Source organism: Aplidium turbinatum, chromosome 14 (genome assembly GCF_918807975.1).
Source record: "Aplidium turbinatum chromosome 14, kaAplTurb1.1, whole genome shotgun sequence".
Lineage (NCBI taxonomy): Eukaryota > Metazoa > Chordata > Ascidiacea > Aplousobranchia > Polyclinidae > Aplidium > Aplidium turbinatum.
In genome coordinates, this window is record NC_137485.1 from 1205795 (window position 1) to 1232553 (window position 26759).

General features: G+C 38.5%; 2 protein-coding genes, 1 long non-coding RNA gene and 2 other non-coding genes across 5 annotated transcripts; 1 reads left to right on the forward strand and 4 right to left on the reverse strand.

Moving 5' to 3' along the window:
* Window positions 1-1388: 1388 nt before the first annotated feature.
* On the reverse strand, window positions 1389-1459 carry Trnag-gcc (transfer RNA glycine (anticodon GCC)). Its single transcript has one exon. It is a non-coding gene; the product is annotated as a tRNA-Gly (tRNA).
* An 8-nt stretch (window positions 1460-1467) lies between these two features.
* On the reverse strand, window positions 1468-1539 carry Trnae-uuc (transfer RNA glutamic acid (anticodon UUC)). The gene has a single exon. It is a non-coding gene; the product is annotated as a tRNA-Glu (tRNA).
* A 2115-nt stretch (window positions 1540-3654) lies between these two features.
* Window positions 3655-6876, forward strand: LOC145782739 (uncharacterized). The gene is made up of 4 exons (XM_082594499.1): window positions 3655-3755; window positions 4297-4453; window positions 5061-5243; window positions 5777-6876. Exons 1-4 carry the CDS (start codon window positions 3663-3665, stop codon window positions 6409-6411), a joined length of 1068 nt encoding a protein of 355 aa, XP_082450625.1. The 5' UTR covers window positions 3655-3662; the 3' UTR covers window positions 6412-6876.
* Window positions 6877-15511: 8635 nt separating this feature from the next.
* On the reverse strand, window positions 15512-16338 carry LOC145782751 (uncharacterized). Its single transcript, XR_014290885.1, has 3 exons — window positions 15944-16338; window positions 15690-15763; window positions 15512-15589 (listed from the first exon to the last, which is right to left on the reverse strand). It is a non-coding gene; the product is annotated as an uncharacterized LOC145782751 (long non-coding RNA).
* Window positions 16339-16601: 263 nt separating this feature from the next.
* LOC145783582 (uncharacterized) lies at window positions 16602-24677 on the reverse strand. The gene is made up of 4 exons (XM_082595479.1): window positions 24515-24677; window positions 19332-19493; window positions 17517-17675; window positions 16602-17014 (listed from the first exon to the last, which is right to left on the reverse strand). The coding sequence occupies exons 1-4, from the start codon at window positions 24675-24677 to the stop codon at window positions 16641-16643; spliced, it is 858 nt and encodes a 285-aa protein (XP_082451605.1). The 3' UTR covers window positions 16602-16640.
* Window positions 24678-26759: the final 2082 nt, after the last annotated feature.

A 26759-nucleotide genomic window follows, 5' to 3' on the forward strand; every position in this document is an offset into this window, starting at 1 on the left:
TTGGCGCCTCATTGCCTCCAACCCTCGACGAGAGGAAAGAACTTAATGGTGATGATGATACAGAGTTATTAGATGACACTTGGTCGTTGTTGGGACAAACGAAATGTGACAGTCATGTTTAAAGTAGTCTTGTAACTTCTTTCTTTTGTGTTGTGGAATAGTAAAAGTGACCTTGGATTAACTTTAATATCAACCGTTACGACATTAATTCTGCTTTCTTTTCTCTTCTATCGGCGATTTTGGAAAATTGTTGCTTTAAATTCTGACAAAAACTGACAAATTCAATCCACAACACTTTCCAGTAGGCTGTTGCAATGCTGCATAATGTGCTTATCTTTGTGTCTGTTTGATATTTTGCTGCTTTTTTTTGGTTTTTGTGGCTGTGCTAACTAAAAACATGAATCTGTTGGCTTACTACGCTTAAAAGTGTTTAGGATAAAAGAAATAATAGAAATAATAGTTTAGCAACACCAGCGCCAAATACAAGTTTAAAAATTTTGTTTTTCGTGTTGGAGTCAAAAAGCGATTAGGGACGTAGACGTAGGGTAACAATCCGGTTCGAAAGGATTTTTCCAAAGTGTTTTCCAGACGTTGCTGTTAGCCGTTGAAGTAGTAGAAAAGACAGATGTTGATGCCAAAATTATCCCCAACACTCACAACGTTTGGATTGAAAACTCGATCAGCTCTTTTTTTGTAACCCAGAATGTGATCAAGGGTTTGTTTGTCACAATGAGTGTTTTTATGATTGCATCAAAATCTTTCTAAACTTGTATTTTTGAACCATAGAGAGATCAGTTCAGTTCCGTTCAGTTGTTTTTATTTTTGACCATCATATCAAAACAATAGGGCTACACGTCAGCATAGCAAAAAGGTCGAGAAAAGGGTAGAAGCGATAAAACGCGAACGTTAAAACGTGCTTGAGACCGAAGTAAGTTTTTGAGCTGAAAAGAAATTTGGCACGGTGGCAACACCTTCAGAAAAATTTAAGATATAAAGGGAAAATAAAAAAACAAAATGTTACAAAACAAAAACGACATATATTTAGGCTATAGCTTTATTAGCCCACATACTGTAGCTATTGCTGATATATTTAAGATTTGTATGGACAGTTGCTATGAAGATCGGCCATGGTGCGTTATCAAGAGTGCTGATGGTCGTAAGGGGAACACGTCTTGATGCGTTTAGCTCATAACATAGAGAAATAATTTGTATTGTTTTACACAGATCACTTGAATCAGCTTTAAAAAAAAAGAATGTGTGTGGTGCCTTCTTGAGGGAATTATGAGAACGACGATGGCTTTTCTAACTCTTCTGCAGTTGGTGAGTTATAATGGCTCTAAAGTAGTGGATATTAAAAACAAAATAACGTTAAATTTAAATAAAAATTATGCATTGGCCGGGAATCGAACCCGGGCCCCCCGCGTGGCAGGCGAGGATTCTACCACTGAACCACCAATGCAAGAAATGTTCCTACACCGGGAATCGAACCCGGGCCGCCTGGGTGAAAGCCAGGAATCCTAACCACTAGACCATGTAGGAGACATGTATTCGCAGAGATAGCAATGTAAAGATTCTCAAAGTCGATTTTGTTTCACGCAATCATCATCATCATCAGCCGGTCATGCCACTGCTGGCAGATGGCCTCCACAATGTTTCCACACCATTCTGTCTTTTGCTGTTCTCATCCAGGTGGTGCTAATTTTTTCTTCTATGTCATCTCGCCATCTTCTTTTTGGTCTCCCTCTAGTTCTTCTTGCATACCTTGGTGTCCATTCTGGGGTTATCTTGGCCCATCTGTTGTCTGTCATTCTTGCTACATGTCCCGCCCATTGCCACTTTAGGTTTGTTGCTGTTTCTATGACATCTTTGATACCAGTTTTGTTTCTGATGACTTCATTTCTAATCTTGTCTTTTCTATTTATGTTCAATATTATTACAGTTTCACGCAATATTGTCTTGTTATCGTTTGTTGGTCAGTCTCATGTTCTTCATGCGCACCCTCTATGCCAGGGAAGGAGAATGAGAGATCAAAACTTCCTTTTATGTGAATTTAAGTTTTGATTTAATATAATTCTATTATAGCTTACTTGCAATTCGCAACAACGTAGTCGCCGTTGACAGATCTTCAGTTTTTAACTGGATTGCGCTGTAGCTGAGGCTGCTGGATTTCGTTTTTTATTTAGTGTTATTTGTAGGTCTACATGTTTGCGCCAAAAAAATATATGAATAATAATAATAATGTTATGGTTTCATTTCTTATCGCTCCACAACATCTAAGGTATTTTAGCGACAGGGCTCATTTTTAATTTTACATCAGTTATAAGATGTCATCACATCATTACCCGACTATCCTCACTGCGTTAAGCAAGAAAGAACACAATCGGTACTGTTTTTAAAGTCTTCGGTTTGACCTGAACTGGAATCCAATCTATTTTCAAGTAACTTGTAAAAACATGTTAAAACATGTGCGGTGGTACCAGAAATGTAAAAACATGTAAAAACATGTGCGGTGGTACCAGAAATGCCGCAAAATACTCTGTGATACTTGGCTTGTAGCCTACACAGTCAGCGAACTCTGTCTCTTTCACATTGATTCAACGTATGCAGACAAATGTAAAAAATACGGATTTTGCTAGCTCGGTATACAGACTAATGCTTCACATAAGTAGGTCTACTTGTGTTTTTGACCAATTCTGATACATAATTATTGAGTTAGCAATAAATTGAGTTTCGCTTTTGGCAGCATGATCGTTGCTTGCTTCGCAATGTACAAGATTTTAGCTTGATTCGTCACAGCACATGACTAGGGAATTGTGTTTCGAAAGTTAATGCAATTCGCTATTTCCACAGACAACGCGAAGCATCAGGTTAAAACAGGTCGTTAATATCTACATTGCGAAATAAACTATTGAGTGCTTCAGCAAAGCTAGAGCCCGGATATCACATGCCAAACTTTTTAAAGGAGAATTTAAAACGTGTGTTGCTGTATTTTTGCAAACTCATACAGTGAAAATGAAATGAAGCGATGCTGGCAACCTGACTGGCAATACCAAGGAAAACAGCTGTAAACAAATTATCCGAATTATCATTTATTGTTGTAGACTAAAGCTTGCGCCACCCGCCCCCCTTCCCCCGCCATGAGAAACAGTTGACCCCCCAAGAGGACATGCATTATGGTTGACTTTGTTTATTTAATAAAAACCTTATGCCGTATTCATGTTTATAACTTGGTTGTACATTCCACCATTACATGTAGACCTAGGCTGCAAAAGTTAAGCTGTACTGTAGTTTTGAAAAAAAAAAAAATTTAAATAAAAAATAAAAAATTTAATTAAAAAAACTTACCAAAGGTCTCAATGTAATTTTTTTGTCATGTTGCAATTTTAGTTTTTGGTTCCTTAGGAATCTTTTGCCACTGCCGTTCATGTTTTAACTTTGCAGATTATTTTGCTTCTTTGCAAATCTGCATCGCCATGGTTTCCACCTAGCTTTGTGACGTATCAATGACTCGGCTTCAGGCGTCATCCTCAGGCGATAAAATTGGCGCAAAATTCAACAACCGTCGATTTAAATTTAGCCTCGCGCGGATATAAATTGAAAAAAAACACAAAAATAATTGATTTTTTAAAAGTTATTCGACTTCAGTTTGAAAATTCCCAAGGATGGCAAAGAACCTTCTCGCCCTTTCTGCGCTGCTTGTCGTCACAGGGACGGCTTTCCTGATCGCGGGTATGACGTCACCAAGCGTAGTGAAGGTGAGGCATTTGATTGGTGCTGAAGAAGCTTGTTAGTTTGAACAGCTGGTGGAGATTATTGTAAAAGCAACGTGGAAAGTAATTAAGTTTGGTCGTGAAAGTTTAGTCTGGCGCAACGAAGGTCTTGAACCATCAGACTCTGGCACAGAGGTGGATGTATTAAAATGTCGTTTGTGCTAATGCAATTATTTCATTCATTGAGTTAGCTCGACTTTATTTTATGCTTTGGAAACTCCGTGGCGAGAATTAAAATTGCTTTCAATTCTTTGTTTGAAAAGATCAGATATGGTGAATTAAACTCAATTCAGTTTGTTGTTATTTCTGACCATCACCACAAAAACAATACATGCTAAACATAGCAGAGGTCTAGAAAAACTAAAAGAACTAAACTAATGCAAAATTTGGAACTTACTTTTTGTAGAGTTAACTTGTCTGGATATCCCATTTACTTTTAAATGAAGTTCGTTACGAAGTTAATAAAGTTCCAATTCCACCGAAATTGCAAGCAACCATTTCAAACACCAAGTGATGTTTTGTGAAGGCTTGCAAGGAACTCCGCGCTCCTGTTTCTCCATTCCGGAGTACCTTCCGGAACATGAACAGGAGGAAGAGGGAGCCGATCCTCCTTTGTGTCAACCAGGGATTGTTCTTCCTTGGTATTGACCTCCCAGACGGAACAATCTACTTTCCCACTCCTCGTAAGTTTCAAACAATTATTCAACTACTTTTACGTCGATTATTACATTGAATATTGCTCGAAGCTGCAGTAGGCCAAACTCTGTTCAGGAGATTGAAGGCAAAATGAAGTTCAAGTAAATTTGACAAAAGTACTGCAGCCACTTCGAGCAATGACACACTTCCCCTCTTCCATATTTACATTCTGTACCACAAACGAATTCTTCAAACGAAACAAAATGCGGTGGGATGGCGCAGCGGGTAAGGCTCTCGCTTTCCAATCATGCAATCCTGGTTCGACTCCCGGTTTACGCTGGTTGTTGACAAACATCGCTCACCTCTACCTAGAGTGTAATAAATTGGGTGGGCGTAGTTGCTGCAGGAAAGGCGGCCGAGAGAAAGGAACTGGCCAAACTACTCTCGTTAGTGCCGATGGCTTAGTAATGAGAACCTTATCTTCTCATCCCCCCCGATGCTTGGATCAAGTATGGGACCACCTTTACATTTACCACAAACGAACTCTTCAGGTCAAAATTTGTTGGGTCTTGTTTCACATGGCGTTTAATCTTTACAACAAAGAAGCATCGCATATAATCACGCATGTAAGGTCTGACTTCTTCTATTGTTTAGTGGAAAAGAGGAGCTCCATTATCCGGGCCATTGCTGGCTTGCTGTTGGTTGGTGGGATGGGGACAGTTGTGGCGGCCCTGTACCTCATAGTTGCCTCATGTTATGCCCCCGACAAGAAAGTGAAGTTAGATTTTATGGCAACAAAACGAAATATCACAGGAGCTGTCATTCAAGCCATAAGTGGTGAGGAAATAAGTTTTAATGTTTTGTCTAATTTGAAATGATTTTTCAGAATTTACAGAAAATCCCCTTTTGCTTGCTACGTAAGGAATTGCTTGATAAGATACAAACCACACCCCGAGAGCCGAACCATTGTTGTTCTTTGGTCTTCGTTTAAACTTGGCTGAATATGTTCATTACATCATATGCTCTTGATGTTACTACATTGCTTGTATGGGATCGTGAAATTACCATAAACTGAAGTGATAACCGTTTGCAATTTTATCTTTTAACTTAAACGTTTTGTCATATCCAACCTTACGCTTAAAGGTTGATGATTCAGATTAAGTGGACGGGAAGGCAAGGAAGCCAATCTTAGTGTCCACCTTCAGGCATGCCTCTGAGTGTTTTGCCAAAGACACAGCCGCATGCTCTTGAGCGGTGTCGAACCAACGCCCTTGTGAGCGCCGAACCATGGCTCATCCTACTCGGTTATGCTTCCGACTTTGACTCTCCGTATAGCAACCGTACGAATAATACTTTTGTGCTTTTTTTAGTTATACTTCTTCTGTCCGGCTTGTCTCTGTACACCAACCACAAGATCAAGACAATTGGTGACGCTAAACAATTCGAGCTGCAGATATACAGCGCGATGACAGGATTCGATTCTGTCTTCGACATGAAACGCGAAACTGCCTCACAAGGAAATGACGTTGTGATCACTTCTGACAACAACTCTGTAGAGTTGAACAGCATCGACGCTAATTGGAGCAAAATCGCGTCTAATCGCGTTGATAACAATGCTACAAAGATCAGTCTTGATGACGATGAATTCAGCGGTGATGTCGTCAACGAGGTATTGAATAATTCATCTTCAAATTCTGGCATTTTAAACGACAATTTCACTTCCATTTCCTCATCATCATCACAAGAAGAAAGAAAACGAAAAAGAAGACGAATCCCTAAAAGCCCTTTGCAACTCCGAAGAGGCCCTCGAAGGCCGCCCCGAGGGCCACCCCACAAGATAATGGGGCTGGGATTTGTTATTCTTTCTCAGCTTGAGGGATCCAGCCCCACAGTCGGTTATTCTTTCTACCTTCTATGGAGCGGAGGCTGCAGCCATGTCCTTGCATTGTTTATCGCGGTTTATAATTCTAGAACTATATTGATCAGCAAGAAACCACAAGCGTGACCGGTTGTACGGATCTTTAGTCTCGGACTATTAAAGTCTCTTCTGATTATTCCACAACAATGTCTTTACTCGGTGCGTTCGGAAGTTTGAATAGTTGTTTATTGCATTTGTTTCATCAATACTTCGTTCCATTGAGATAATATTCGAGTTTGGCGTCTTGTGCTGTTATTGCTGAGAACTGCCTATGTAAACATGTCATCTCGCAGAAAGATTTTTTTTTTTCTATTCAAATAAAAAGATGTTTTTTACTCTAGTTGAATAAAATCCACCTGGTAATTATCTGGGGATCATGTTGTCAAACTCTTGTTACGTCATCAGCGTAATGAGCAATTCTAGTTCTCGCTCAACCTGTTGCATAACTTTTGTTGTGTATACTGTATCTTTTCCAGAAAGAAATTGCAGGAGTTACCCAACAAAGTCAAGTAGTAATTTAACATAAACGTTGGATTACGAAAACATCTTGAAAAGAAATCGCATATATTTAAAGTATTCTGCTTGCTTTCATTCTGATCAAGAGATTAAAAAGGTTTTTATCTCAATTACATTCAAAAATAGACTTATCGATGCAATTGATCACCTGAGCTGGAGTAACGACCATGATAACGACACATTACTATGTTGTTGAAACAAATATGACGTCACAATGCAGAAGCTCAGACAACGTCACGTGATCAACAATCCATAGGCGTTGCATCAAACTAGAAATTTTAACAAAGTCTAGTGGAGAGGTGCTTAGCTGTATTATAGCTGTTACCATAGCGATCTATATACAGGCTACTATACACATACCTTGACAAGGTGCGGACTGGAGGCCTGACTGAAGCCCAATGTAATTTCGATTTTAAACTTCAAGCTAACTTCACTTTATATTTGTTTGAAATGATAATTTTGAGAATCCAAATTGCCAAAGTGTGATCACTGAATCACAGAATCATTGCAAAACTCCTAATTGTAAATACTAGAACCTGATCATAGAATCGACAAGGAAGAAGTTGTATTTCCAGTTTTCGAAACCCACACTTTTTTTTCTCACACAAAATATACACAAAGACTATAGTTGTTAATTATTTTTTGCTCGATATAATAATAATAATGATTGTTTTTATATAGCGCTGTATCCATCGCAGAATACGTTGCTCCTCAGCGCTTTACAAAGCAGACAGTGTCAATGCAGCATTGCAGCTGTGTAGAGGCGCAACTGAGTAAAGAGAACTTTTAGAAAATTCTAAATTTTTAAAAAATATTTCCTCCGGTGGAATGGCGCAACGGATAAGGCGTTAGCTTTTCAATTATGCAAACCTGGTTCGACTCCAGGCTTCAGCTGGTTGTTGCTGCATCTGGCTGCAGGAAAGGCGGCCAAGAGAAAGAAACTGGCCACTCTACTTTCCTTAGTGCCAAAACTAACCGTACTAATCGTTAGTACGATAAGAGTCTTGTCTTCTCATATCAAACACTTGGATTGTGGACGTCACTATAATAGCAGCTGGACTGGAAGCCAAGCGCTAGGCCTCATCTTGCACGGCAAACAAGATTGCCATCTTGGCTGTTTTAACGCCTAACTTTAAAAATTTGAGCATTTTTTAACGCGTTTGGCAGGCTACTTTAAATTTGGCATTTTGATATGTTTTTGGCGTTTTTTAAAAAAATTTTCAGCATTGTCAATAGTTCAAAAAACTCTGTTTTATCAATGAGCAGTAGCCTATCCATCAGGTTTGAAAAGGCAACTTTTCTCTAATCTTGATGATGCATTACATAATATTGTATTTTGGGCTGATTTTGTCAACAACATGATTACATTTACAACCATAACTTCAGGTGTTGCGACTGTGCCACACTTTAATCAGAAAATGTAATAAAAAACAAGTTTCTAAAATTTGGTGTTAAAACCACTAATGGCAACCCTGTCTGCCGTGCAAGAGGAGGCCTACAGGGTTTGGCTTCCAGTCCAGATGCTATTATAGCGACGTACACGCTTGAATCAAGTATGGGACCACCTTTACTTTTTTCCTGCTATGTTTGTTTAAATCTGATGTTTACTGAGTTTCACCTGAGAAAATATTTGCAAGACTCGGTTCATTGACTTTCTGTCGACTTCACGTTTCTGTGCGATGGGTACTGGATGGGTATCATGGATATCAAGTTTTGGATGGGCTACGATGGATATCTATGATCATTGGATGGGGTACGATGGATATCAAGTTTTCCCCAGCAGTTTAAAAGGCTTGCTATTACTTTCAATGTGCGCCATCGATGAATCTTGTTTCGGGGTAAAACAATCAAAAGTTGTGAGTTTGTGGATAAGTTTAGTGGCAACATCTTTCCACTGTTTCAACAGCTACTTATGTCTGACTAATATTCTGGGCGGAAAAAAGGTTTCTTCGAACCAGTAACATAGATCTCTGAGATTAGCATCACTACAGTCCAGCGCTCCACCAACTGAGCCATCGAAGAGGTGCCAACGAGTAAAACAAATTTATTTTTGAACCTTGTGTTGATGTTTTCCTGCGCTTCCACGTGCTCTTTAGCGCCAACACGAAAAAACTTAAATTTGTTTATGTTATCACGCGGTGGTGCTAGTGAGTTTGAATTTGACGCTTTGTTGACGTCACATTGCATGTAATCTTGAAACATGATTATTTTTCGCCTATTTTTGATGGCAACTTCTACAAAGTCAAACAGCGAATAGTAACCTTCTATCCGGTGGTTGAAGATTTAGATTAAGTAAATGGAAAGGCAAGGAAGCCAATCTTCGTGTCCACCTTCATATACATACCTTTAAGTGTCCATACCTTTAAGTGTCCTGCCTAAGACACAGCCTCATGCTGTTGAGCGGTGTCGAACCGGCGCCCTTTTGATTGCCGTTCGTCGGCTCTCACCACTCGGCTATGCAGCAGCCACCTTCTATTATTTTAGGTATTGTCAGCCATACTTACGCATTCCTGCACGAGGTTGAGTCTCCCAAATATTTTTGACATTAAACAACTTCTAATCTTACTACCTCGGCTAATCCTTCACCATGGCAACAAACATTCAACTTATTCCTCCCTGCAATTCTCACTAAGTGCCTTTGTGCTACATCCGGATTCCTAGAAAATGTGCGGGTGTGCTATCTCAGTCTTATCTTCAATTAACAAGAATTTTTATCGTATTTTCAGTCAATTATTTCAAATTAATTGCTGCCTTCATCCATTGGGAAATCCTTTTGTTTTATAGAAAAAAAATTCGCCCCCCCCTGGCAAAATCCCAACATTCTCGAGCAACAGCTACAATTATAATGATTTGCCCATCTTTCCCGTTGCAGAGCTCCAACCCAGGCCCAATTAACTACAATTGTTTTGTTTAGTTAACAGCTAAGATGATTAAACAATTTCGCCCCACCCTACCCCCTCCTTTGGCAACCTCAACATGTTCAATTCAACCAAGGCCAACACGTGTTAGGTTGGTAGAAAAATTGTCAGAAACTGTGCAAAATAAAAATGTTTTGGGAAAGAATGATAACCTAACAAAGAGGGAATGGTTTTCCAGCAGGCCTACAAACCGGTACAAATTAGGCTATTTGATATCAGCTGTCGCTATTCTCGGTACCATACCTAATTCTAAGGGTCAGTGATAACCAATTTGTGCAGTGATAAACCAAATTTGTGCAGTGATAAATCGCAAAATGTGCAGTGGTAAAGCAAGTGGTTTTTGAAGACAACGCATACAAAATATAAACCCGTAATCTTTTAAGCAGTGTTTATTTTTTCTCTTCAATCCAATCAGTGTAAATAAATTTTGTTTCTAGTTTTCTGATCTGTGAAGTGTTCAACCTTGCAGCAGATATTGCTACATTTGAATCTAGCACTGCCGTTTGTGAGTGTGGATTCTCAGTGTTAACCAAGGGTTGACGCTCCCACTAGACGGAGCATGTTACAACCAAGACAGGCAAACTTGGTGCTTATGACCTTTGAACATTCTGTATCGAAATCTATCGATTTAGACTTGTTTGTGAGACGGTTTGCATCCAAACATCCGCCACTGCAATTGCAATAGACTAGCTCACGGGTGTATAGGCGGAATGTAATCATATATATCAAAATCCTCGGCACTATAGCTTCTTCGAGCCAGTTAAAGTTTTTGCTCATAACAAGTACCGCTATTTATACAAGTCAACAATTGCTGTGTTATGTTGGTCATTGTAATATGGTTGCCGTGATTTAACTAGCGGATAAAATAAGCGACCAATTTTGGTCTTAACACTAATCTGATATATTGCAATTTTTGTGGATATCGGTATTTAAGAGGTTAAATGCCAAAATCATTTAAATTTTTTCGCCCCCCCCCCCCTAACAAAAAGTTGGCCCCCCCCCTTGCTCTGCGGTCTGGCTACGGCCCTGGTTTTATATCGTAGCTAGTTTTTGCAGAAGTCAACACTAAAACGTAAAATATATCAAGATGTTTTGACGTGACCAAACGTCACAAAAGCAAACATCTCATTGAAGCAGTGAATGTCTGTGTCCAAAGTTTGTCACTGTTGTTCTTTGAAAACAGTGATGATAGATAATAATGGTTGGTTTTGAATCTTTATCCTCGGACTGACAAAACCTTGATGGTTATTCCTGGTAGTTTTGCATACTTGTAGAGGCTCTTGACGCAGGGCCGGTTACCAGTGGTGGGCACTAGTTACTTTGAAAGTAACTGAGTTACAGTTACAGTTACTTCGCTCAAAAAGTAACTAGTTTCAGTTACAGTTACCGTTTTTTAAAATGTAACTAGTTACAGTTACAGTTACTAGTTACAGTTACTTTTCAAAGAAAATGGATGTATATGAGTACTGATCTACAACTATTCTTCTTTCTATGAAGTACAAGTTGAAAAATACATGATAAAGGGCAAGATGATACTTTGTTCGTAGCTGTTGCCTAACTGCAAAACAGCGACCACTCTGCTAGCTGTCCACATACTATAATGCTTCTAAGAATCCATAATCTAACCCCAAAACCAAAACGTCCGCCAACCGAATAGAAAACAATAAAAAATTGAAAAAAACGACATGCACAGGACACTCCGTGATAAGCAATAGAGCGTGTCAATGTTTTTATACGGGTATCTAAAATGAACGAAGAGTCACAACATCAATTTCTTTTCAGAAACATCAATATTTCAAAATTAATGTTGATCGCTAAGTCCAGCTTGCTTTGGCTCCAAAATATCCTTTCCAAGGGAGAGCAGTCTTGCAACAGCAGCACTGGAGGGGATAGGGGTATTGTATGGTTTGGTTTTTGAATGGTTTTTGAATCTTTATCCTCGGACTGACAAAGCCTTGATAGGTTATTCCTGGTACTTGTTCGCATACTTGTAGAGGCTCTTGACGCAGGGCCGGTTACCGAGATTGGCAGAGTGAAGTTTTCCGATTGTTGAAGTGTTGTTGCGGAGAAATTATTCCATTCACTAGGTGCCGCTGAATGGAGAGCAGTCCTGCAATGCGTTGCTCAAGCGCACACCCCGAGAGTCGAACCAGCGCCGCGTGATCTTGAGCCCGACGCGTAACCACTGAGCTAACGGGGCGGACGCAAGAACAAACGCCTCATGGCGTCATTGGGGAATGCATCAGACGTAACTGCCTTTTTTGGGTTACGTTCGAAAAATTCATTTAAAAATTTTGCGGCACTAACTTCCTTTTTTTTTGTGTTTTCAAATAACAGAGCAAAAAAGTCATCTGTTGCATGCCTGTCAACATCAGTGTCGCTGTTGCTTGCTGCATCGTCGATGTTGAAATTGCTGTGGTTCTGTAATAGGTTAACGATTTAGGGATGTAGAGGCGTCTTCATTTCTTCACCCTTGTAAAGCCAAGAAAGTCGGAATTGTGGGTGAAAAGCAGCAGCTAACTGGCAGTCACTATCATCAAAAACATGGCCAAATCTGTTTTCCAAAGATTTCAACAATCGGGTTGTAATGGCAGGCAGACAGCCACCTTGTCGCTGTTTCGAAGTTCTTGTAGTCTTTTCCTCGTCATGCCCATATATGCCTTCTCTTCTGATTGCAGAATGTCCAGATATTGGCATATTGGTGGCATTACCAGTGGGGTTTGTTTCAGTCTCTGATACTTTAGACAAAAACTAATCCATATTGACTTTCCACTACTGACTACCGCGTCTACCTGTGTTCAAAGCTATATAACCACAATCTACAAAAAAAGAATCGCTTTACAAAAAAGGAGAAGCTGAAATTTCTAAAAACAGACAGCTTAGTGGGGGAACAAACAGCGGATTGTGGCGTCACAGACATCAATCCGTATAGAACACTGCAAAATCCTACCTCGCAGTTTACGCGGCCTCCTTTCTGTCGCTGGTACACCGCAAAATCCTATCTCGCAGTTTACACAGCTCCTTTCTGTACACAACCTCGCTTCTTGTCGCCAAATGCCTATAATCTCTTCCAAACAAATAATTTGACCACTACAAAAAAACTGCAATAAACTGAAAAACAAACGACCAATTTTTGTTGGGGAAATCAAGTAACTGTAACTAGTAACTGTTGAAAAACGATAAAATAGTAGCTAGTTACCGCTTATCGTTACTTTTTCAAAAAAGTAACGAAGTTACAGTTACAGTTACTCAAAAAGTAACTAGTTATGTAACTAGTTACTTTTTAACTAGTTACTGCCCACCTCTGCCGGTTACCGAAATTGACATAGTGAAGTTTTCCGATTGTTAAAATGTTGTTGCGGGAAATTATTCCATTCATTAGGTGCCGTTGAATGGAGAGCAGTCCTGAAGTACGTTGCTCAAGCGCACACCTCGAAAGCCGAACCACTGTTGTTATTTAGTCTTCGTTTGAGTCGAACCCCGAGAGTCGAACTTGCGCCACGCGATCTTGAGCTGGGCGCGTAACCACTGAGCTAACGGAGGTTATTCCTGGTAGTTTCGCATACTTGTAGAATGTAGAGGCTTGTAGAAGTTTCCGATTGTTGAAGTTTTGTTGCCGGGGAATTATTCCATTCATTAGGTGCCGCTGAATGGAAAGTAGTCCTTAGAATGCGTTGCTCCAGGGCACACCCCGAGAGTCGAACCAGCGGCGCTTGATCTTGAAGCCTCTTCGTTCACGAAGACACGCGTTAACCAACTGAGCTATCGATAATGAATGAAATGATCCAAAAATCGAACTTTTTATTTATTAGATCAGTGGTTCCCAACCTAGGGGTAAATTACCCCCGGGGTCATATGCGATACTTCGGGGGGTATCGCGGCACCACAACCACGCTAAAAAATAAATGCTGTTCTCCATTACGAGCAATCACTCAAAAAAACTTTTTTATATTAGAACCTAATAACATGCTTGGAGGTGGAAGCTTGCTTCTTTGCCTTACCACCCGCTTGATCAACATCTTCAACCATCTGGTAGCCGATTATTTTAATTAGATGCTAGATAGATAGATTAGATGCTGAGATGTTAATAACTAGATGCTTTGCAAAGATCCTTTGCGCACTCTTAGTAAGATTCGAACCGTGGGCCCTCTCGACGTCACCCTCATCATTCGGCCAAGCAGCCAACTTAATTGGATGTAAAGTTGGCAGTAGCGTTGATATGGGATTCGGGGCTTTTTATAATCGGCCCTGGATAATTTTAAGGGCCAGGAATCTTTCTAGGGCCCGGAAAGATAAAGGTGATGGCTTTCAGCGAATTTTTACTATGCTGCATTGCCATTGCACCCGATCCATGTTTTGGAGACATCTGCTTTTTTGAGGAAAAAACACCTTTTTGTAAAACTATTTTCATACATTTCTTTTTTTAAAGTATCTGCCTATTGTAGTTTTCGAAATCCTAAAAGGGTCATTGCCTATGCTCGAAAAAATAAAGTCATTTCAATCGATTTCTTTTATTAAAAAAAAATTCACAACGAGATTATCCCACCGTGTTTACTGGATGTCAGTAAGTTTGCCTCGACATGGAATGGAAGTGAACCTACTGTAAACAAATTCTCTTCAAAATTTATTTTGTGTTCGTACCACAAATGAAAGACCCGTTTTTATGTTTCTTTTGTATATGAGACAATACCATAGTACTACGAGGTCCGGGTGTTGTTGAGTGCGGTAACCATTATACCGACCTGCACAATGCAAATTACTATCTTACCTTTATACTCAAGAATATTATCGCAATATTCGCCGTGCTCTGAGCCTAATTGACCTCCAACTTTTTTGTTTTTACAACTTTATTCTTGCCATTGTGCCACAACAACACCAGGGATGAGCTGTGCAACATTCAAGGAAAATTATCATACAAATTTCATCAGAAACAGACTTCTTTTCACTAAAACAGCGCCGAAGTATTGGCACAGAAACAGTTCAGTTGTTTGCTTTAAAGCCAATTTTAAACCAAAAGCTTGGCTATTAGTAGATTCGGTTCAGTTGTTTAATGAAAAAGGTGGAAGAGACAAAACATGAACGTTAAAACGTGCTTGTGACCGAAAAGTTAATAAGTTGAAAGAAATTTGGCACGGTCGCTACATTGAAACTTCCATTTAAAAATTGATGAAACATCTTTGGGTCAATTAATATCTTATCATGATTTAAAGCAACTTTGCAAAGATTGGTTTGGTTTGGTTTGGCTTTGAATCTTTATCCTCGGACTGACAAAGCCTTGGTAGGTTATTCCTGGTACTTGTTCGCATACTTGTAGAGGCACTTGACGCAGGGCCGGTTACCGAGATTGGCAGAGTGAAGTTTTTCCGATTGTTGAAGTCTTGTTGCCGAGAAATTATTCCATTCACTAGGTGCCGCTGAATGGAGAGCAGTCCTGCAATGCGTTGCTCAAACGCACACCCCGAGAGTCGAACCAGCGCCGTGTGATCTTGAGCCCGGCGCGTAACCACTGAGCTATATGTGATCAACTTCCAAGTGTGTAGAACCAGAAATTCATACAAGTTCAGTCAACTATAATGCCATTTTTAGTTTCTTCAAATTGTCGATAAGCCAAACGTGACCCATTTAAGCGCTCTGTTGTTGCGCCCAACAATGTCTGTGACGTCACACACGACGGACAGCCTCAAAGCTGTGTGGCAATTAGGCTACAACATTGAAGTCATAAATGTAACGTACGAACACGCACACAGAGTGACGGTAAATGTATTCAACTGTCGACGACAACGACAGCGACGACAACGAACAAGCAGAAGGTCAAACGAAGAAGAAGGTTTCTGTGACAACACAGCAAAACAACGATTAGCAAACAAAACTTACGAATTAGGCCTAATGCGGAATTACAGATGACGAATTATAGGCCTAATGAATTCTTACCGACTATTTTGTGGCGCACGGAACAGCACAGGGAGAAACCCAACAATTGAAAATTCTACCGTTGTAGATCGAAACTGAACATATAAACGGTAAACAGTAAAATATTATGCTATAAATTTCACATCATAGGTGTGTCCCGTACTTGATTTAAACATCGGGAAATAAGACGAGGTACTTATTACACTTAACCATTGACACTAAAATTCACATTGGCCTAGCCTATCACAAAGGTTGCAGTAGGATGTTAAGCTTACCGTGAACTGTGATAATCACTGATTTGGCCACATAGGCCAACGGCAACGACAGATGAAATTGCTGCACAGAGTTCAACTATGCTTCAACCACACAGTACATTAACGCAGTAGGCTAACTCTTATTCAACTAAAAAACAGCAGCACCGTTAAATAGCTAGAATTAACTACCAGTCGCTAACTATAGTTGCTGTAAACGTTAAGCTGATCTTTACATGTAGCCTACTGCCACTTAACAAAACTCAAAGCACAAAGAAACGTAGTAACGAACGCAAAGGCGCAAATGTAATTATGACGTAACGATCACACCTCGAGGTGAGACAGCAGGGGTTGCCAGGTGCTACTTAGGGAATCCGAATTTAGTTTTTAAACATAGAAAAGGAGGCGGACAAATACGACGTAACAATAAACAAAGCAAGATTGTAGCAAGAAAAAGGTGGAAACAAAAGTTGCATCAGTAAAAGAGTTCAATACATTTTTTTGGTTTCTGCGGCAGCTCATGGATAAAACAAATAAGTGGTTTTTCTTGAATTTAGAGAGAAAGTTTTGACAAAAAGTAAAACAAATTGATAAAACGACAATATTTTTGCAACTTTTGTAGCTATAGCCCATAACTCTCAAAAGAATCCTTCTCAACTCCAAACAGCTCTGTCCTGCGGAAACTATAACTTTTGTTCATGTACAGATTTTAAATTGTTTATCAGTCAGAGTCGGAGCCACTAGATCCGGAGCCTCTTCTTCTTTCACTCGACGAGCGGTTTCGAGAAGAGTTTCTGGAGATGCAGGGTCGGTTATCAGAAGAATCTGAACTATCACTAGAGTCGTTGGAGTCACTGGAGTCACTGGAGTCACTGGAGTCGCTGGAGTCACTGCTATCACTGGAATTTTTCTTTTTTTTCTTCTTCTTTTTACATTTCTTTTTCTTTTTTTGATTTGACGGTGCAGTTTGCCCAAGTGTGTTAAGATCTAATCCTCCAAACGTAAAGATTGGGGTGGTGGGTTGAGAGCTACTGTCGAAACTGAAAAGATTGGCTGGGTTGAAAAAGGCCGGAACTGGAAGCCCGGGTATGCAACCTGCAATACAACATTGTTTTATTAATGTTGAGTTGATTGCGAAGTGATTTGTTGTGATAGCGTTGAAACAGGAAGTGTGAGGTTGGACTTCGACTGATTGCGGGAATCTTCATCCTCGGAATGAGAAAACTTCTTTAAGAGCTTAAATCCTATCGGTTTCGGATACTGGTAAACAGGGCCGCTGAGAGGATAATTTAGGCCCGTTAGGCTACCAATGAGATCTTCAGGCCACAAATCAATTAATCAAGACACTTCTAAGAATAACGCATTAGCCTATATCCAAAAAATTTGTGGTGGTTTTTTCAAGTTTCCAGACCCCTTGAAAGATTACAGGCCCATAAAGTTATTCTGGGCCCTGGTCTAAAGGTAGCCTACCCCTGAATTCCCCTGTCAACGCAATTGCTTGTTAAAGTCTTGAACCACTGACTCAGGCCCGGTGATTAAAATGCATTTAGCACTTGCAATCATTAGAACAAACAAAGAATGATAATGAGATTCTTACCTAGAAGAACTTGAGACTTAACCGGACTGCACCGGCCGTGGAAGGATGCAGGAACTAAAACAACTCGGTACCTCTCTGCAATGGCCAGACCATCAAAGTTGATGCAGGGCCCAAAACTGGACCATTCACTCAACAGGCAATCTCCGAGAGAGCGGCAAACTAAAACAGAGAAACAAAGTTACCTTTGTTGTTAAATAACACTCTTTTATTGGATGCACATTGTATGTTTTCTTTTTCTTTATGTAACCTACGTTTCGTTTCGTATCCGAACAAAAATAAATGACTGACTGACCAAAGCAAGTAAACGCAAGCGTTTCATTTTGGTTTATAAGTGTTGGCTTTTCCTTGATCAAATCTTTCTTGGAACCTTTAATTAAAATGCAACGCAATTAGAATTAGAAATTGTCACCTCTATTTCCTTGACTAGCTCATAATAATTTCTTCAGGTACGTCACAAAGCTGTAATCTTACCAGAAAAAACATAATCACTCTATCTCCTCTCAGCATTGTTTCGAAACAATTTGTCACGTAATGTTGTATTGTTCTGTCATAGAATTTGTCATTTGTGAGGAATGCAGCCAAGAAGTTCTAACTTCTGTGTAATCGAAACACAGCAGTCTTTAATTGTCGTGTTCAGCTGGGTTTGGTACAGTTCCAAAGCATTAGTTCAACTGATAATTCATTATGATTTCAGAGCAGGGTTTGTTTCAACTTTGCGTTGTTTGTTTTGTTTTAAGGAAATTGATCACGAAAGTGTCCATTTTGTTTGCTCACACTCATCTTTGTTTTCAAACAGCCCAAATTGTTAAATATCTAGAACGAGCCTGCAGCCTACACTTTGCATCTATTCGCACATTTTTTCGACTTCTGTCTTTCGGCTGCTGATTCTTCTCTATATCTGACTAAGTCTTTTGATCACCCTCGGCCAGAGAGCTTCAAGTGGGGCAGCCACAGAGTGGAAGGGAGTTGGAGGTTCATCAGCCCATAATAATACTGATGTTGCGCCATGATAATGATACTAATATCACTATGATTCAAGTGTCTAACTTCAACTGGAGCACTAACATCTTACATTATAATATGATGCAATTGTCAATAACAGAGCATTTTGTTTTCGTCACAATTACAACAAAACTACAAGAACAGAAGGTAGGGGTTAAAAAACAGATCAGTTTAAACAAAACCGAAGAAGTAAAATTTATTTAAACGAAACAAAATCTTTATGATTTCAATCATGTAGATTCCAATTTGTGCTTTTTGAAAGAAAAATGTTTAAAAAATAATTTTAAAACATCCCATAACATATGATATGACATTGAAAAGATGAAGACTTAGCAAAAAAATACAGCAGTTTCAAAGTGCAAAATCGCTTTTCTTTCTGCCTTTTGCTAATGCATAATTATTTTAAACACTTTTCAAACAGTGTTGAAGGCCAACCAACATTGTTGATTATTAATTTACTAAACTGCAACTTTCGAAATAAGCCACTTGGCTACTTGGCTCGTTCTCTTTCTTGGGGCGCACTAAATGCACCATTTCTTGCAATAAACTACAGTTTTTACAAACTTCTTGTTTTTTATATTGATGGATGCAGTGTTGCTGTGGATACCTACGCTCATCTCTACCACCACACAGAGTAGAGACTTGTACACAGACACAATACTAATACAGTCCATATCAATCAATCCGTATTTAAAACATAAAAGTTATCTCAAATGCAAATGTTGAGAGCCGATGTCAAAGGTTGGTAATCTGCAACGACGTAACTTAAACGTTAGATAACAACTTATAGCCACGTTACATTTAAAATATTACTTTGTTTTTCTTTTATCGCTGGACATGGTCTCCCGCCATACGCAGGTAACAGCACACTTCTTCGTCGGATCCTTGTGCTAATTCCGAAGAATGCTGGGTCATCTTCATCCAGCCTGCAGTGTGTCCAGTTCGACCAATGCGATACAAAGCAGTCAAATCCCGCTTGAAATGAAAACAAGTTATTTGATAGAAGCCACTTTACCATGAAATTAAGGTATCAGCATTAGGCCAATTAACAGTGACACGGGGGGTTTTGTAGCACGTTGTTTAGGGGAAGAGGGTTTGTCAAAACTTAGTTGTTGTTGCAGCAGGCTAACCATGTACCATTTATTAGGTCTAATGAGAATTTGAATCGTGATGGATAGAATGCAATCGATTTCCATATAATGTTATAACATCATCCGTATAACAACGTCATAATAATATTTAATTCATTTTAAAACAATGAAAACTATTAATACTACAAAAAGTGCTCAATGCCAAGCAAAAAGGCAAAGCAGAGCAAATTAAATCAAATATAGTTATTACTATCTGAAACCTTTACAAATTGTTTCACCTAACGGATCATCAGAAAGTCTGAAAACACATGCAAACAGTAAAGAATCGATAATTCTGAAAAGATATTAAATATTACAACTGTAATTTAATCTGCCAAAAAAAATCTCTAAACCTGTACTTCCTGAGAAGATATTAAATATTACAACTGTAATTTAATCTGCAAAAAAAACCTCTAAACCTGAATTCCTGAAAAGATATTAAATATTATAACCGTAATCCAATCTGCAGAAAAAAAGCTTCAGAATTACTAAGGACAACCTCCATCCGCCACGAGAAAGTTTCAATCAATTTGTCCCAATGGAAACCAAGCAACATGATGGCAACATCTATGACATGATGGCAACATCTATGACATCTATAACATCTATGACAACAACAACATGATGGCAACATCACAAAGAAGCAAAATGCATGTGTGATGATCAGCGCAACCTGTAGTAACCTGAACAAAATGAATAAAAATTGTTTTTAAAACCTGTAAAAATTAAATGAGATTTATAACCTGTAAAAATCAAATGAAATTTAATTTTTTCAAAATTATAACCTGTGAAAATCCCAAGGAATTGTGATGATGTAACCTGTAGTGACCTGAACAAATGAAATAAAATCTGTTTATAAACCTGTAAAAATTAAATGAGATTTATAGCCTGTAAAAATCAAATGAAATTTTTGAAAAAAAACCCTGTGAAAATCAAAAGGAATTTATTTTATTTTGAAGTACTTGAGTTTAAATTTGTTTCTATGACGACATTTCCCGACCAGTTCCGAACGCTTGTTCAAAAGGTGGCCACTATCAGCCTTCAGAATGGCCAGCTTTTCAGCCAAACATAGGCCACAATTGTTACGACCACCTCCACTATAAGGCCGAGCACAGCTGTGGATGGACCAAGTTGTTTTAGGATCAACACCCTTGTCCTTAAGGTCCCAAACTGCCTTAGATAGTTCGGTGTTGTTTCGTTTAGACCTGTCCATGAAGGTACATTTATGGTTTGAAAAACGTTTTTTAAAAGTAGTTTCACAACAACCAATGTAATTAAGAACCTTCGGGCTGTTATCAATGGTAGCTTTGTAAACAACAACAATACTTGGACTCTATTAACGTAACCATCCGTGATGCATCACGACTGAATCAATGGAAAAACACAGACTCTGTGTTATCCTGGTTTAAGGCTATTCCATCTAAACGTCAATGCACCTTTATGAAATTTGACATTGTTGATTTTTATCCATCCCTTACGGAGGAACTTTTGTGTAAAACAATTGATTTTGCCAAACCATTTATGGATTTGGATGATTGTATCATACAAACAATTTTCCATGCTAGGAAATCGTTGCTTTTTGATGGTGGTGAAACTTGGGCTGGCTAAGAAAGATGGTTTGTTTGATGTTACAATGGGCTCATTTGATGGTGCTGAGATTTGTGAGTTGGTCGGCTTGTTTCTTTTAAACGAACTTTCTGCTGTTGTTGACAGAGACATGCTTGGCTTATATCGTGATGATGGTCTGGCTATTTTGCGTAATTTATCCGGCCCTAAGATTGATCGTTTGAGAAAGAATGTCATTCAATTATTTAAACAACATGGCTTAAATATTACTGACATGGCTTAAAAATACATGGCTTAAAATTGAAACTGATTTTCTTGACGTCGCTTTGAATTTGCTATCTGGTAAATTCTGGCCTTATAGAAAACCCAATATTGATCCAATTTACATCCATGCCCAGTCCAATCACCCACCCAACATTAAGAGACAAATCCCGACTATGATTTCAAAGCGATTGTCCGCCACATCATTTGGCCAAAATGAATTTGATAAGACCGCATCTGTTTATAATGATGCCCTTTTGAAAAGTGGTTTTGCGGAGAGAGTTTGCTACAACCCTGCTAATAACTTACGAACATCTAGGAAAAGGAGCCGGAAAATTTTATGGTTTAACCCTTCTTTCAGCTTGCAGGTTGATAGCAATATTGGTAAGAAATTTTTCAAACTTGTTTCCATACACTTTCCACCCCATCATAGATTGCACAAAATATTCAACCGTAATACTATTAAGCTGAGCTACAGTTGTACTCCGAATGTTGCAAGTGTCATATCTTCCCACAATAAAGCAATATTGCAGGCTGATAATGTACCATCGCAGCCTGGTTGCAATTGTAGGGTGAGGCCAGATTGTCCTTTGAATGGGCAATGGTTGCAGAAGGCCGTTGTTTACAAAGCTACCATTGATAACAGCCCGAAGGTTCTTAATTACATTGGTTGTTGTGAAACTACTTTTAAAAAACGTTTTTCCAACCATAAATGTACCTTCATGGATAGCTTTAAACGAAACAGCACCGAACTATCCAAGGCAGTTTGGGACCTTAAGGACAAGGGTGTTGATCCTAAAATAACTTGGTCCATCCACAGCTGTGCTCGGCCTTATAGTGGAGGTAGTCGTAGCAATTGTGGCCTATGTTTGGCTGAAAAGCTGGCCATTCTGAAGGCTGATAGTGGCCACCTTTTGAACAAGCGTTCGGAACTGGTCGGCAAATGTCGTCATAGAAACAAATTTAAACTCAAGTACTTCAAAATAAAATAAATTCCTTTTGATTTTCACAGGTTTTTTTTTTTTAAATTTCATTTGATTTTTACAGGCTATAAATCTCATTTAATTTTTACAGGTTTATAAACAGATTTTATTTCATTTGTTCAGGTCACTACAGGTTACATCATCACAATTCCTTGGGATTTTTACAGGTTATAATTTTGAAAAAATTAAATTTCATTTGATTTTTACAGGTTATAAATCTCATTTAATTTTTACAGGTTTTAAAAACAATTTTTATTCATTTTGTTCAGGTTACTACAGGTTGCGCTGATCATCACACATGCATTTTGCTTCTTTATGATGTCATAGATGTTGCCATCATGTTGCTTGGTTTCCATTGGGACAAATTGATTGAAACTTTGTCGTGGCGGATGGAGGTTGTCCTTAGTAATTCTGAAGCTTTTTTTCTGCAGATTGGATTACGGTTATAACATTTAATATCTTTTCAGGAATTCAGGTTTAGAGGTTTTTTTTGCAGATTAAATTACAGTTGTAATATTTAATATCTTCTCAGGAAGTACAGGTTTAGAGATTTTTTTTGGCAGATTAAATTACAGTTGTAATATTTAATATCTTTTCAAAATTATCGATTCTTTGCTGTTTGCATGTTTTTTCATACCTTGTGATGATCCGTTAGGTGAAACAATTTGTAAAGGTTTCAGATAGTAATAACTGTATTTGATTTAATTCATTTTATATATTCAATCATTGTGTTTCATCATTATGTTCCTTCCTCGTATTGAGCGTTGGATACAATGCGCCATTGTTCTCGACCATGAGCTGTTCGTACTGCTTTTTCATAACTTAATTTTGTCCATTTAGTGAAGTTTGTTTTCCAAACCATTCTTGGTCTGCCTTTTTTTTACTGTTTATTTTTCCTTCTATTAATGATCTTTGTAACGAGTTTTGCCTTATTGTGTGTCCGAAATACTTCAATGTTATTCTTTTGACTACTGTGTTTATTAGAGAATTTTGCTTGAATTGAATTTGAATATAACATAAATATTCTCTTTCTTTCAATAAAAACAATTTTCCAAGTTCTATTATATCAAAATTCTATCGGAATTTTTATCATCACTATGGTCCGGGACCCCCATCTCAGTTACTTCTAGGAACACAACACCCTGGTGACACATAACGCCTAAAAACACAACTCTGGTGACACATAATGCCTAGGAACACAAATCTGGTAACACATAACGCCTAGGAACACAACTCTGGTAACACATAACGCCTAGGAATACAACTCTGGTAACACATAACGCCTAGGAATACAACTCTGGTGACACATAACGCCTAGGAACACAACTCTAGTGACACATAACATAAGTGTAGTCTATGTGAAGTATTGCTCCAACATCGTGATTCTATGAATCTTCGGGCCAAGAGTAAGGGCCAAGAGTAACACAATTGTTTTCTGGACCACATTGAGAGGCAACTTCAAAGAAATCAGACTATGGTCGTGTGACATCTTCTGTTCTTCCACTCCATCCTGTGGACGTATGACGGTGAACTTATAAAGCATGTTTTAAATCTTGTGAGGGTTAGTCATTTCCTCTTTGATTGGTTTGCTGCTATATAGCTTCTTCTTTATCCGTTCAGTCGTTTACGACTCTCGGTCACTCTATATGTCATCTTTCTCCACATCTCTCGATCCCGCGCAGCCTCCTTCAATTCATGCACTCCCATACCACTGTCATTTACGATTGTGTCAAGCCATCTTGTTTTTGGACGCCACCTTTCTCTTCCTCCGCTGACCAAACCAAGCATGATGTCCTTTTCCATTAATTTGCTTCTCATTATGTGGCCAAAATATGAAAGTTTCTGCCTGACGACTCTGGCTTCTAGGGATATGTCCGGTTTAATTTGTTTGAGAACTTTCTCATTTGTTACTTTGGCTGTCCAAGGAACACGCAGTAACCTTCCCCTATATAGTATATATAGCTATATAGCATATATTGTACTATATTATTGTGTTTCTATCTGCGGCAATGATAAAAATAAAATATTAATACTTCCATGATAAGTTAAAACTCACGAATGCGTAGGGGTTCATGCATCGATGGCGAGTGTCCTGGAGGAGCGGAGTGGCCTGGAGGAATGGAATGTCCAGGATGGGGAGAGTGTTCTGGAGGAGATGAGTTTCCTTGGTCTGGAATGGTGCAAAAAATGGCAAACCCAACAATAAACAGCAACTTCATGTCTCCTGATTAATAGATAAAGACTCTAGCTGATACAAATCAACAAGCACGAAAGTGTGGGATGTTTGAAATTCGGCATAAATTGTGATGACCAGAAGGAGAGACCATTGGCTACCTCATTGACGGTTTTGTTTAGTCATTTCATCACCAAATTAAAGCAACTGAGTTTATTCTGAAATTATAAAAACAAAAATTTATCTTTGTGTATTTTTAAATTTGTTTTTTAAACTATTGCTAAAGAGCTTGACTTTTTTATTCTGCTAATCACAGTAAATGATCACCAAGCACCTCAATGCATTTTGTAGTCTAAATAAAAATAGAATAACTTTCAATCAGAAACAATAAATTGGGTTTTGTGAAACACATTAGGCGTTTGAGCTGGTTTGTTTAATGTTTATGCATTTTACAAAGCATAGTAAAACATTTGGCAATATTTTTTCTTGACCCAACCTTGTCTTGGCAAGTATCATAGGCGAGTTATTCTCTTCTTCTGGAATCTTAATAACTTTTTAAAACTTAAAAGTTTGAACACCCAAAAAACGTCGTTGTACACCACTGGTGTATTGTCTCATACTTAGGCGCTTGATCTGGAGAGACGGCACTCATAAAACAGAATCAAGCTGTTGTACGTGATATCTTCTTTGTAAAGACAAGCGGAGAGCGACAACTGCCTGACATGTCGAAAAAATGGAATTATATGATAAAAGAATCTTAATTTGGTCTTCGCACTTGCAAATATAGGTTGTCCAGTAGTCCTACTAGAACGAATTACTTCTTATTTGCCTAAAGTTACTTCTTTGTGCTAATAAGGACAACTCATTGAAGACTAACGGCTCAGTATTTGAATGAACTTTGTTGGATTTGTTATTATACGTGGAAGTCAAAGCCTTTAGGCAGAATTCCACAACCTGCTCTGCATTAAGGAGACGCTTCACAGAAAATTATTTAAAGTTAAGTATTCCGTTTAAATTTAACTTGATGATTTAGCTAGAAACGATCATATTGTCAAGCTGCTGCAAACAAACTTAAATCCCAGTAACAACTTTGTAAGAAAACTTTTTGGCTAGTTACAAATTCATGAAAATGAAAATCATCATGAAAAGCGTCAAAGACCCATTTGCCGCGATTGCATATGACAATAGTGATAATTTCTCACGTTCTCTAAGTCGTGCAGTCTTTTCGGTACGCGGTAACGCTTCCTCTGCAAATTAACGTGACAAAGATTTGAGACTTTCACTGATTGCAGGACTCGTTAAAGTCACCCTACAATTAATTCAAATGTCACAACTTTACGAATTGTTGGCAGGAGAAAATGCCTTGCAAAGTCATAACAACTTTTGTGATTATTTTATTGAATATTCTGGCACGAATAAACCAGAGATTACCTATTTGTAAGTCATCTATGTATAAACGTATTGAAATCGTGTTTCTACCAAGTTAAGATGAAAAACATGTTCACAAAAATGTACTCAATAAAATCCACACCCCTCAAAAATAGCTCTCACAAATCGACAACGCGTTGAACAGTCATGACGTCACCTCAAACTAGAAGACAAATATCCAACTTGATTTTCATTTTATCCACAATTACGACAAAAGTTGAATTAAAATAACTTGCAAAGCAGAAAAAGTGCTGCTTTCCTTTAAACTAGCGATTGCATGTTGCGCTGCTCACACCAACACGCATCTCATGACGGGCTAGGTTTGTTACAAAACAATGTTATTCTGAACACACCGCGATTACGAACTAACACGCGATCCCACTCGCAAGGAATCGAATAAACAAAGTGAAGCCGATTTTCATGTTTTCTTCAAGCTTAGTTCAAGTACAGTTAAATGAGCAAACAAATAATCAAGTGATCTCGTTCTTGGCTCCAGGGTGAGTTAAGAAAAAGAGTTTGAGTTTGCTGATGAGCTCTTTGTTGCACTCTAGCGGTTAATATTGTTATCAAACAAAATGTTAATGCAGCCTGTATTCCCAGTCATGCTTGACATCGAAATGTCTTTGCCAGGGTTTCTTCAAACAAATCTACTACGTCAACATTGAATTTGTTTCAAGCTCTTCTTTAATAATCCCTGGAT